The following is a 12352-nucleotide window of genomic DNA, read 5'->3' as shown; positions in this document are numbered from 1 at the left end:
CTTATTCACACACACACACACTCACACACACAAGGGCCAATATGGAATTGGCAGTTAACCTAATCAGCCATACTATGGGGACGTGAGAGGAAAACCAGAGCCCTCAAAGAAACACCAAGCAGAAACGGGAAGAACGTGCAAATTCTCCATAGAAAATGTCTGGTATAGGATTTAAACCCAGGATGCTTGATCCATACAGAGACAAGCCCTATTCATTCATAGCATTACCATGCTGCAAAATACAGACATGAAATACACCATTTAATAAAAGGAAAGGGGGGTTATTACTTACAATGAGAAAGACAATACAGTATTTTTAACACAAAGTGAGATAAAAATAAGTGTTCCAGATATTTTTTTTAAAAGTATGCTGTGAGCTGGAATGTACACATGCATAAACTGTGAAAGAGCAGCGTAATGGCTAATCTTTTTCAATGAGAACAACACAAACCTTACAGGTAGAATTCACAGTAGTGAAATTCTGCCCCAACTCCCCCCAAAAAAAGAGTATGCTTGTTTAGGGTCCAGTATCATTCAGGTAGATAATGCCTGGATAGGCTATCCTGTCATCCCCTGCAATAACATTTTGAACGAAGCAGGGGGGAAAAAGGACGGATGGACAGCAATTGGTACTGAGGAAGTTTCATCCCATTAGAGCTGACTGAACTGTATTTCCAAAGTCATACAGTATACAGTGAAACATCGGTTTACAAGTAACTTGGTTTACGAATGTTTTGCAAGACGAGCTAAATTTTTAAATAAATTTTGACTTGATAAACGAGCGATGTCTTGCAATACGAGTAGTACGGATACACTTTGTCTACTGAGCATCATGTGATCACACCTGAGCTGATGGTTCTTCTCTCTCTCGCATGTGCGTCTCTCTTTCATTCTCCTTATCTCGCTCGCTCACGTCTCTCTCTCTCTCTCTTTTCTCTTCTCTTGAGGGCAATCGTCTCCTATTCTCCGTCTGAGTCTGTGTGCCTCACTCATATAGTCAACATCCGTACGAGCCTATACGGTTTACTACAGCATTGTGACTGTGTGTGCGCGCGCGCACGCACGTGTGTGCTGTGAAGTGCGAGTCCCCATCTTGCGCCCCAAAACACAAAGCTGAGTCTCAGTACCTTAACAACACCAGCTTTATTCAGCTTGAAACTGTTATTTATTGTAGCGGGATCTTTATAATGTTCCTTGTATCACCCATCGACGGTAGGCGCTTATAGCATGTCTGCAATCTTTTTGGATACGCTTATACGGCGAACTGCTACAGCGCTAGGAGACTGCGATTGCTTTGGGACACTCTTTCGCGTGTCGTCCCGTTGGGTGGAATCCCACATGAGTTTAGAAACTCACTCACACCAGCCATGATTCTCTTTAAAGGTAAAGTACAGGTTAATTTGTTTTATGTATTTTAACTTTATGTTTTGCATTAATCATTTTTATATGAATAGTTTTGGGTTGTGGAACGAATCATCTGAGTTTCCATTATTTCTTATGAGGAAATTCACTTTGATATACGAGTGCTTTGGATTGCGAGCATGTTTCCGGAACGAATTATGCTCGCAAACCTAGGTGCCACTGTAATGGCTTACAAGAGAAGAGGTTAGTGAAACAGGATGATGTCTTAGCTAGAAGAATCAAAAGACTTGATGACACGTCAAAATATTTATGTAGGAAAAATTAGCATTTGGTTTGGAGTTTAGCTAGTCCCACTAATTGTAAAGATCTGTTACATCAAGATTTATTGAGTAAGTCTTTGGGCTTATATATAAAATATTTAATCTGTCTCTGGGCATAAGGAACTCACAGTAAATTTATGAAGATTTTTTTCCTGGCATCTACAAAATATAAAGGTACAGCAACAACCCCCAGGTATGCTATTCATGTCTAAGCTTTGCAGCCCACATTTTATTATTAAAAAGGTTTATTATTATTATACATGTTTCCAAGTGAATCCTTAAATATTAAAGATTTGCAGTAATCATGTTTTGTCTAATTAAACAAGGCAAATGGACTAAAGACTATCTCTTACTTGTATACCATGCTCTGTATGTATTTTTCAGAACCACTTATTTCAGACTTATTTTTCAGGGGAAAAAAGAAGTGCTACATAATGTGAAAAATATAAGCAGCGCAAACAGTAAATGCTTACTTAGAAGCCAGTGTGCACTTAGTATATTCATGATGGTGAAGTAAGAATGCAGACGGTTAAACTGGACAGTTCAAATCTTTTATCTTTACCCACTTCCTGTATAACAGACCTTAGGTATGAAAGAGAGCCCCATTCCCTTTTGAGGTCAGCAGTCACTTTATCATGATTTAACCTACAATTAGGACATTTTAAGAAAGGAATAGAAAAATGGCTAATTGCTTCCATACAGGAAAACTAGAGGCAGTATGCATTTCCTGTATTGTTGTCTGGTTGACTCCAATACATTCTTCCCTTTGGCAGAATTTTGTCAGATGGATCATGTGTCTTGAATTAATGCACATAGTTTTAAGATATAAACACAGATAAAATACTATAAGTAAAACTGATAAAACAATCAGTGCAATTAAAAAAATGACTCTGCTACATATGATCTTAAAAAGATTTGTTGTTTTTTCTCATGTATGAGTATGAGTTACAAGATTATCGTATAAAAAAAAAACACAAAAAACACGGCCAACCAATTTTGCTTGGGTTTGTGCCTTCACATTATGTAATGGTGAAGTTTTAATAAAAATGTGCAGTCTTTTGGTATCAACTATATGTGAACTAAAGTGTTGGATGTACTTATGAGCAAAGGGTTTCTACTGAAATACTTAAAAGGAAGAAACTATTCTAAAATATGTGTAAGAAAAAAGGCCCCATCACTGCATGCAATTTTGTTATTCATAAATACTGAAATGAGAGACTGTTAAAGTGTCCATAATTTTTCAAATCAACCATCAATAAGCCTAAATGTGTAATGCACTACAAAATAGCCTTTAAAAGCAATATATGACTACACAGGAGTAGTTCAGTGCAACAATGAACGGAACTACACTGAAATCTTTCTGCCTTCCACTGTGAGAACGCACTCAGGTGAGGGTATGCATTTTATTCTGTCTCTTACTACCACAATTTTAATTTGCTGAATTAATGCAGTGAAGCATGTTACTGCTAGACCATCATTTTGCATTACTGAACATTTTTTACCAGGAATTCTAACTCCTTCCATGTCCCTCATTGGGGGAGTCTGAACTGTCCCAGCCCCTATGGATGTAAGCACAAGTGAGCCCTGTGATGGACCAGGGCCATGACTAAAGTATATTTTCTGGTTCAGACTCTGTCTGGCCACTTTAACTGTCAAATGGATTAAGCTGGTCACATAATAGACGTAAGGTTTAACTTATTCATTACAATATTTTGATAAACATGATTTGTTAAATTTAAAGGAAGTCTAACAATACATAACTAATCAAGCATCAAAAAATAAAATCGCAGTACAAATAAGGGAAGTATAAATTCTAGAAAGCTATACAGAAAAAATGGCACACACAAGAGTGGAGTCTTTTTAGTATGCAGTGTTTATGAGAACATATTGAAGACAGTAAGGCTTGTTCAATATTATAAAAAAAATAACTTTGATTAGAATATGAAAACAAACCAAAACAATTGCTGATTACTTACTTAGTGAAAACGTGAAGGCAAGTAAATGTCTTGAACCCACCAGTAACATATATTAGAACTTATCTGACCACAACGTTAAATTTCAGTAGAAAGAGGTAATTTTTTAAATAATATATTATTCCTCTTTTGAAGAAAAATACAGCGCCGTGAAAAAGAAATTAAGACTCCAACACCAATGCACCTTTAGCCACACTGGATGTCTGTAACATTTCCACGGTTATCGACAGATTGAGGTGACTTGAAAAAAGGTTTTTGCATGGAAAAAATGAAAATTTACGGGTCAAAAAAATGTAATAAACTTCTGCTTTAAGCATGTCCTAATCTGAGTACAGTTAACATCAAGTGCAACAGGCAATGTGCAAATGATTAACAGAATCAGAGAATTGTCTGAAGGGCCAGCTTTAAAATCTCATTTTAACCGTACTTGATGGTTACACAATATGCCGAGATCAAGAGAGCTTATATTAGTTCTCAAAAGGAAAACTGTTGATATTTGTGTAGCCAATGGGGATTATAAAACAATTTCAGAATAATCAAAAACCTGTAATTCCAGTATACGACAATTTCAACAGAAAATGGATCTCTTACAATCTACCAGGAGCAATCCATTCCATGAATTTCAGTCCATGTGCTAAATAGCAAATGCAAAGTCCCTGAAAACTGAAGGTTAATAAAAGATTTGAGGGCGTTTTCAATCTTAAGATGTATGGGTCAACTGCCAGAAACAGACGGCCCAAATCTGCTCTACACGTGAGGTCCAAGACAAACAAACCATTTAGCTGCAGCACAAGACTTATTAAACAATGTGTGCTGGACAGAACAGTCACAATGAATGTATTTTATTGCAATGTGAAAACCAAACAATATCTGTGACTACAAGAATGTAATTCCTATATACAACATGGAGATTGAAAAATTATGGTGTGGAGCTACTTTGCAGCTTTAAGGCTTGGACAGATTGAAGTCACTAAGCAAACCATAAATTCCACAATGCATTTAAAAAGAAAAGGCTAACAAAGTGTGAAGACTTTAGAAAAATGGTTGAACCACAAATAGATCTTTTAACAGGAGTTAGAGACACATGCCTAGGGTTTGTCATACGAGTATGGGGCTGACTGATATTACAGGGAAGGATTTGACTATAACACCAACAAAAGATGGTTTCCGTTTGATTTAGAATGGAAGAGAACTAGCAGGAGGACCAATTAAGTCACTTCCACTCGGAGCAACAGGTACTCGGCCTCTTCTGCTTCCACCTCCTTACTTAAACCACCTGACCCAGGGAGACCTTGTTGTTCTGGACTAGACCTCAACAAGTACAGAAGAATTTGGAGAACAATACATGAAAGAAACATCACACATGAAATAGCCTCCTTTTTTATTTTATTTTATGAACCAACCAAACTGTCCATCCATCCATTTTCCAACCTGCTGAATCCGAACACAGGGTCACGGGGGTCTGCTGGAGCCAATCCCAGCCAACACAGGGCACAAGGCAGGAACCAATCCCGGGCAGGGTGCCAACCCACCACAGGAACCAACCAAACTGGACACTCCTTATTGTGTTTGACTTTTAAAGAGAGTAACTTTCCAAAACTCTTGAGATCCCAATCACAAAAGAATAACCTCAAGGAGCAGGAGCTTTGGAATAATGAAATCAAAAGTCCACATCTTAATCCTGCTAAAATGCTATTGTAGGCATTTTACGTGATGTTGTCTGTAGTTGTAAGATAGTCCTCAAACATCACATAGGTGAAGGTGGCCAAGATTTTAATAAACTATGATTAAACAATTATAAGAAGCCCAATTTATTTGTCAAAGTGGTGGAACTTCTGGTAAACTCTTTCTGTTTGACAAAAAAAAAATAGAAAATCCAAATCTTTCATTATTGTTTCTTGAGATCACTTTAATCTACAGCAACAAAAAGTGGCGCTTACAATGACACTCTTTAAGGAGGTAAAACACAAATTGGGGTATAAATGAGATGAATGAACAAAAGGAGAACACAAAATCCTACTGCCTCCCTGGGCCCTTTGTACATGGCTTTTGAATCCTGGCTAACTTCCTTCTCTGTAAGTCACTACTTTTTCCTTACTCTGCTTCTTCCACACAGGAGGTAATTGCTCTAACTCACCTCCTGATTCAAGAACCAAATGGCCTCATCATGGCTCAAAATGGCTTTCATCTCCTTCCTGATGAAGCTTCTGGACAACCCCAAAAATCTCTTGGTAGTTCAAGGGATGTCCTACTTTTGCCACTGAGACACAATGCATACTGCCCTCTCTCCAACAAGAGGTCTTTCACCCACAACCAGGGTAAGGCACCCTCTGAACTTGCTTGGATGGCAACTCTGTAGTACTCTTGAGGAACACTTTACTCGTTCCTTCCAAGTTCTCCTGTCTTTAGCATTTCTGGGGCATCCAAGAGATACACAGGACTTTACTGCTTTCCAATGGTACCTTTTCTTCCATGCATACTGTAAATGACAATTTGTGTCAGTAAAGCCGGCCTGTACTAACTCTCAGCCTGTCCTCCGCCACCCTTTTATGAATTCCTTCTGGTCCTTCTATAACAATATTGATTTTCCAAATGCTAACATGTATACATCCTTTAAAAGTTAAAATACAGAAAATGTTCTGCCCTTTCTATTAGTATATCCCAATAAAATATAAATAAATCCTGTTAAACTGTAAATATATACACAATACTTGGAAAATGAAAATGATGGAAATTACAACATTATATTATCATATAATCATAAATTAACTTGATCTGCTATGTTTCCTGGTTAGTACCACGTGAAGCTGGAGTATATTACCACAATGTATACACAAGACAGGGACCAAACCAAGATGGGACACACTGCCCACTGACGGCATTTGCATTGAGCCCATTTAAAGAAATCAATCAATTTGCAGCTTGGGAAAATAATGAACCTCAAAAAAGTGAATTTGTTTAGCTGGTAAAGAAATTTTACAAAAGCAAACTACTATTGTATCCAAATAAAATTAGAACTTGAGATTCAGATAAGATTCTGATTTCTGAAAATATTATCCCAGGTTTTGTGTACTGCCTTTAGGGGGAACCAAATGGAAACTGTAAAAACTACCAAAAAGGAAAAAAGAAAAGAATTGGCAAATCAGCACTTGGGAACTATTGCATGCAATTCAGTTTCTGTAATTCCGGAGTCCAAGCTATGGCATGAAGTCAGATTCACTTAAGGCGAGTGTCAGAATCCACCAAGGGTGTGTCAAGACCTGTTTGTAATTTTTATTGGATGGGACAGCCAATGCTTGGACAGTATTCGGTGCATAGCCAGGCATGATGAGTCTTCAAATATAAGGATCCCCGGGCTAATGGCTTTTCTCCCAAGTGAAGGAGTTCAAGTACTTGTCTAATTCACAGAGGAGGGAAAGGGAGGGACACTGAGATTGACTACTGTATTTGAACTCTTGTAGCATTACTATGGATTCCATAGTAGATAGTGTTTATGAAGAAGGACATTAAGTCTTTAGAGACAAAAATCTCAGTTTAATGGTCAATCCACCTTCCTGTCCAAACAAGCTTTTTGTAGTGAATGTAAATTAATATAGGAGATGGAAGTGACCTATAGAAGTCCCTAGCTGGCCTAAATACACCTGAGAATTTTTCAGGGAGAGATGCAGACTGGCTGAGAAATGTTGGTTGCCTTCTTCAGTCACTTACCAGCGCAACCCTCACCAGGATAAAGTGGTACAAAATAAGAATAAAGCTTTACAGAATAAGACTGCAGTGAAGTGAATGAAGCCTTAGATGAGAACTTCATTGCTGCATCATTTTAGCACAATGGCAGCAAAATGTGAGGCCAAGGCACTCAAGGATAACAGACAAAATAGAATCAATTAGTTGACAAAATGTTACATTTAAAACAGCCATGATACCTCAGTCCATCTATTAAATGAGCCGACGTATTTGTAATTTATTGAATGAGAAAAAAAAGACCTGACATATACAGAAAACACAAATAAGGAGGGAAAAGAATTTGAACAAAACAAAGTCATCAACACAAAAGGAAATCTATTTTACCCAAATGTACAGTTTACTATATGATAAAATAAACATACACAATAGGGACATCCATTCATCATTAATTATGTGCTCTTAAAACACGTACATAACTCATTAACATGTTTTCTATTAATCCTTTCCATTTATAAGCATATATATCTTACCTTATGTGCTGAAGGTGATGATCTTGACCGAACATGGACAGCAACAGGATGGTTTTCTGAATGTTCTAATAGGTCTTCAGCAGAGGCTGACTTTCCCGAAACCAACTGTTCTTTTCTGTGGTGCAGATGACTACTGGCCTTCGCTTGTGCTTGCTGAACAGTGAACCCTTGACTCAGTTCCATTTCTGAGCTGTGGCATCTTTGACGCAGTTCACTGCTAGGCCAAGCTGAGAGAGAGTAATGACTGGACAACAGTCTTGATTGTTTCTCTTCCAAATCAAAGCAAACTTGAAGTCCAGGAGGAAGAGTGGAGGATCCTTTTGTGGACTGTGAGTTCCTGTTCGTTTGCTTGTATTTATAAAGTGTCTGATCCTGTAGTGAGTTCAGACTACAAGCAGAAGATAAACTTTGGGGCTCTGAATAATTAATTCCTACAAATGAGCTCAGAGAATGATCCCTGGAAGGCCGTCTCCCTGTTTTCCGTTCAATATAATCAGCTATGGCATTCTGTTGCAGCTGCTTCAGCTCAGGGCGTGAAAGATTGGTAGTGGTGTTCAGAGAAGTAGTACAAGATCGTCCCTCATTTTCAAACATTCTTCTCCGGTCTGCAACACTGGTCTCTGGATGGAGGAAGTGTTGAGTCTTCTTTTGCATGGAGACAGGCAAAGGCTCACTGTCACACACACCTACCTCATTCATTTTGTCAGGCTCAGAGTAGGAGCGCTTTTTCTGTTCAGCAGTAAGGCGTTTCCGACCACCAATTCGGGAAACAGAATAAGGTGCAGGTAGATTATTGAGAGGCTGAGGTGACAGAATGGAGCTAACTTCTTCAGGAGCAACTGTCTGCCTTTCTTTAGGGGCATGACGTGACCCATTATTAATTCGAACAGCACTCCAAGCGGAATTACCTAAGTATGGCTTCTCTTGAGATAACTTTGGTTTGTTGAGATTTGGTGGGCTTATTTCAAGGTCTTTTCGCTTAAAGGACGTGGCCCTAAGAACTTTACTTTGTGCATCTTTAATACTGTTCCTATAGGTCCTATTAAACGTGTTGTCAACAAAACCACTTGTAATATCCTGAAACTCACTCTTCCATTTGTTTTCCTTAACTTCCTCCTCTGTGCTCAGCTGAAAGGTGCTCTTGCTCCTCTGTAAGTGAGCCGGTTTACTTGGTGCATCATTCAATGGTCCATGCTCACTCTTTCTTCGCCTGTGGCCAATAAACTCATTTTCCTGTTCTTGTTTTAAGTCATCTCCTACACTTGAGCCCTTTAGGTCCCTGTTACAGTTTTGGGAGCCTGTCTGACTTGAGTGCAGTCTGCCCATGTTTGGCCCATCAGGAAAGTTTAGACGACTTCGAATATCTTCAATGCTTGTGTATGAGCTCCTGCCACTTGATGCCTGACTTAGTCGCCCATAAACAAAATTATTGCAACCAATACTGCTAGTGCTTTGGGCCCTTTGTTTTTCCTGCTCCCTCAGTTCTATTTGATTAACTTTCTCTAACACAGAGCAACGCAATTTGGTTACATCACTCTTTCTAGCCTGACAGTTCTGGACACTACTGGTATTATATCGGGGTCTGCAATGGTCTAAGTTCTTAGATGGCTGGGGTTGAGGGGAGAAATCATTATACCTTGGTGAACACGGTACGTGCAGCTGATACCCAGATGGCTCACCTGAGTGCCTGTGTAAAGCTTGATTTTTAAACTCATCATTCATATCCGAAAGTAATATGTCACTGCAGCTTCCATAAGACCTTTGATTTCTATCTGCATTGAACTGCCCATTGGGATACACAGTTTTCTCCAAGTAATTCCCCCAGGGATGTGCTACTGACTTAACATACTGCCTTTCTACTTTGCTTTCATCTTGCTCTCCTTTGAATTTAATCATTTCTATTTCTGATTTACTCTCTTCCTGTCGGATCTGTTTCTTTTCTTTCTGTTCTGGTTTTGAAGAAACAGCATTGGGATACTGATGGGAACAGTTCCCTGTGGCAGACTGGTGTGTAACAAAACATGAATCTCTATCTGTTTCATTCTGAGCATGGCTGTCAGTGTTAATTTCAGTCATGGACACAAAATGAGGCCAATAAAGCCCCATTTTAGAATCTGTATTTTCATACTTGTTTTCTGTGTACTGTTTTGCTTGATGAGTAATGGAGAAATTGGTGGTGCTATTACTTTGGTGTAAGTTCTCTTTTTCTAATGTCACCCCAGGACTAGCAGTAGCCTGAGCTTTTTGTGAAATGTAGCCACTTTCCTTAGCTAATGCTGGATAAAGTACAGTGACTGAACTGGGACAGCTTGAGGGGACCTGTGCATAGTGTGGTTCAGGTTGAGGTACAGGATATACCCCAGTGGGAAGCATTGGCCTCCCAGGTGCAGGTGACTGAGCAAAAGTCTGTTTTGGTTTGACCGTAGGGCTGCTTTCTGGGCTTTTTTCTACAACTGTATGCAACTGGCTCTCTGTAGAAAAAGACGATTTTCCTGAACTACCTGAGCTTCCAGATTGAGACCAGGAGCCTTTCTGTTGCATCCGAGCAAATCTGGCCTGTTCCAAACTTGACCAGGAACTTGGCCTTTCATGGTGTTTAGTAGCAGCATAACTATCCCTACACAAGGGTGGAGCTGGTGGTCCTGTATTATCACTTTCTGAAGGATTATTACTCCCAGAGTTTCCCCACACTGAGCCAATACTATGTCTGTTAGTATTGTGACTGTTGCTGGAGCAATTATGGCACCCTTTAGTGTCAGTCTGGATTTTCCCATCTTTATTACGGAGCAACACTGAAGAACTAACTTCTTGCTCTTCTGATATTCCACGATGAGGATCATATACTGTCCGAACATATCGTATATCAGTTTGTTTAATGCTCTCCAAGCCTCTCTGCAAATGCATGTTGTCCATTGAATATGAGCGTTCCTTGCTAAAAGACTGCGATTGGTAATCTGGAATGCTAGAGCTTGTGGAGAAAGAGCTGTAGGCAGAATCTCTCTTGCTGTGAAGGTGGGGGAACTGGTCAATGCTGTTAGTTGATTTGGCAGGGGACAACTGGTGGCACGAGCTGTAGGCAAGGTGACCATGATTCAGGCTCTCCATACTTCCCCTAGAGCTATACTGGTCTGGGCTCTTCCTCAGTAATCCATGATCATAACCTGAGAGGTCACTGGTTGAGGAACTGTTAGGAAGCGAAAAATCTACATTAGTAGAGAGAAGAAGATTAATGAGCTTATTTATACATACTGCATATACATACTTAACTTGGAAACAAACAAACATATTTAATTACTTACTTTAGAAATAGTCTTTAAGGTGCTTAAAAAGTAGAGAGGGAAACAACATAAATGTTAATGTATAGCCACTGCTAAATGATAAAAATGCATCACCTAATACACCAGTGTGACACTGTAAATATCTTTTAACTTAAAAAACAATGCAAAAAACCCTAAAGTATCACAAAAAAGCCTTATTAATCTTTGTGACTCATGAAAACTGAACCATTAATTCAAATGATATACACAACAGTGCCTTGGACAGAGTCATGGTACAGAACTAAATGTCCAATGGCAAAGTACTGTATAAGTGATAAGCACAATGGTTTGATGGCGTTAGCACTCCATGACAACTAATATTAAGACTGACGTTACTGTGGTCTTCTTGTCTTAGCAGAACTTAATAATGAATATATCCCAGCTTATCCGCTAACATTCATATCTTTGAAATCACCCAGAAATGTTTGTATCTTTGATAGAAACTGATACTTTCTTTTAATAGTGCACTATAAAATTGATTTTAAAATGTAGCCAAGACGTTACTAATACTGCCAATTATTATTTGAAATGACTGATTAATAATTTATTATTAATTATTATTAATAATGTATTATTCACGTATGACTACAAAGCCTAATTTTCATCCATCCATCCATCCATTATCCAACCCACTATATCCTAACTACAGGGTCACGGGGGTCTGCTGGAGCCAATCCCAGCCAATGCAGGGTGCAAGGCAGGAAAAAAACCCTGGGCAGGGTGCCAGCCCACCGCAGGGCACACACACACACACACACACACATACACACATACACACAACACCAAGCACACACTATTGGCAAATTATAATCACCAATCCACCAAACCTGCATGTCTTTGGACTGTGGGAGGAAACCGGAGCACCCAGAGGAAACCCACACAGACATGGGGAGAACATGCAAACTCTATGCAGAGAGGACCCAAGAATTGAACCCAGATCTCCTAACTGTGAGGCAGCAGTGCTACCACTGCGCCCCTACCCCCATATCCTAATGGTAAATTCTCCTAACTCCTCCTTAATAAATCAGATTTAATTTCTAATTGGTTACTAGAGTATAGGAGGTATTTTCTGCAAAAAAGGAAATAAATATTAAAATTATAAAATGAAGATGCAATCTCCCTTTTGCCATTTATTTTTCAAAGTCTAAGTGCAATGATGCTGCAAA

At 39.0% G+C, this 12352-nt stretch overlaps 1 protein-coding gene across 4 annotated transcripts in view; it reads right to left on the bottom strand.

Annotated features, from left to right (window-relative positions):
* The window catches only part of shroom3 (shroom family member 3), a 333442-nt gene that overhangs the window by 37808 nt on the left and 283282 nt on the right, over positions 1–12352 (bottom strand). For all 4 annotated transcript variants that reach the window (XM_039758806.1, XM_039758808.1, XM_039758807.1 and 1 more), the window contains one exon: positions 7870–11053. In XM_039758806.1, coding sequence (XP_039614740.1) covers positions 7870–11053 — 3184 coding nt within the window. The remainder of the gene's footprint in view (positions 1–7869; positions 11054–12352) is intronic.

Source organism: Polypterus senegalus, chromosome 7, assembly GCF_016835505.1.
Source record: "Polypterus senegalus isolate Bchr_013 chromosome 7, ASM1683550v1, whole genome shotgun sequence".
NCBI lineage: Eukaryota > Metazoa > Chordata > Cladistia > Polypteriformes > Polypteridae > Polypterus > Polypterus senegalus.
This window is presented reverse-complemented; position numbering and strand designations above follow the sequence as displayed.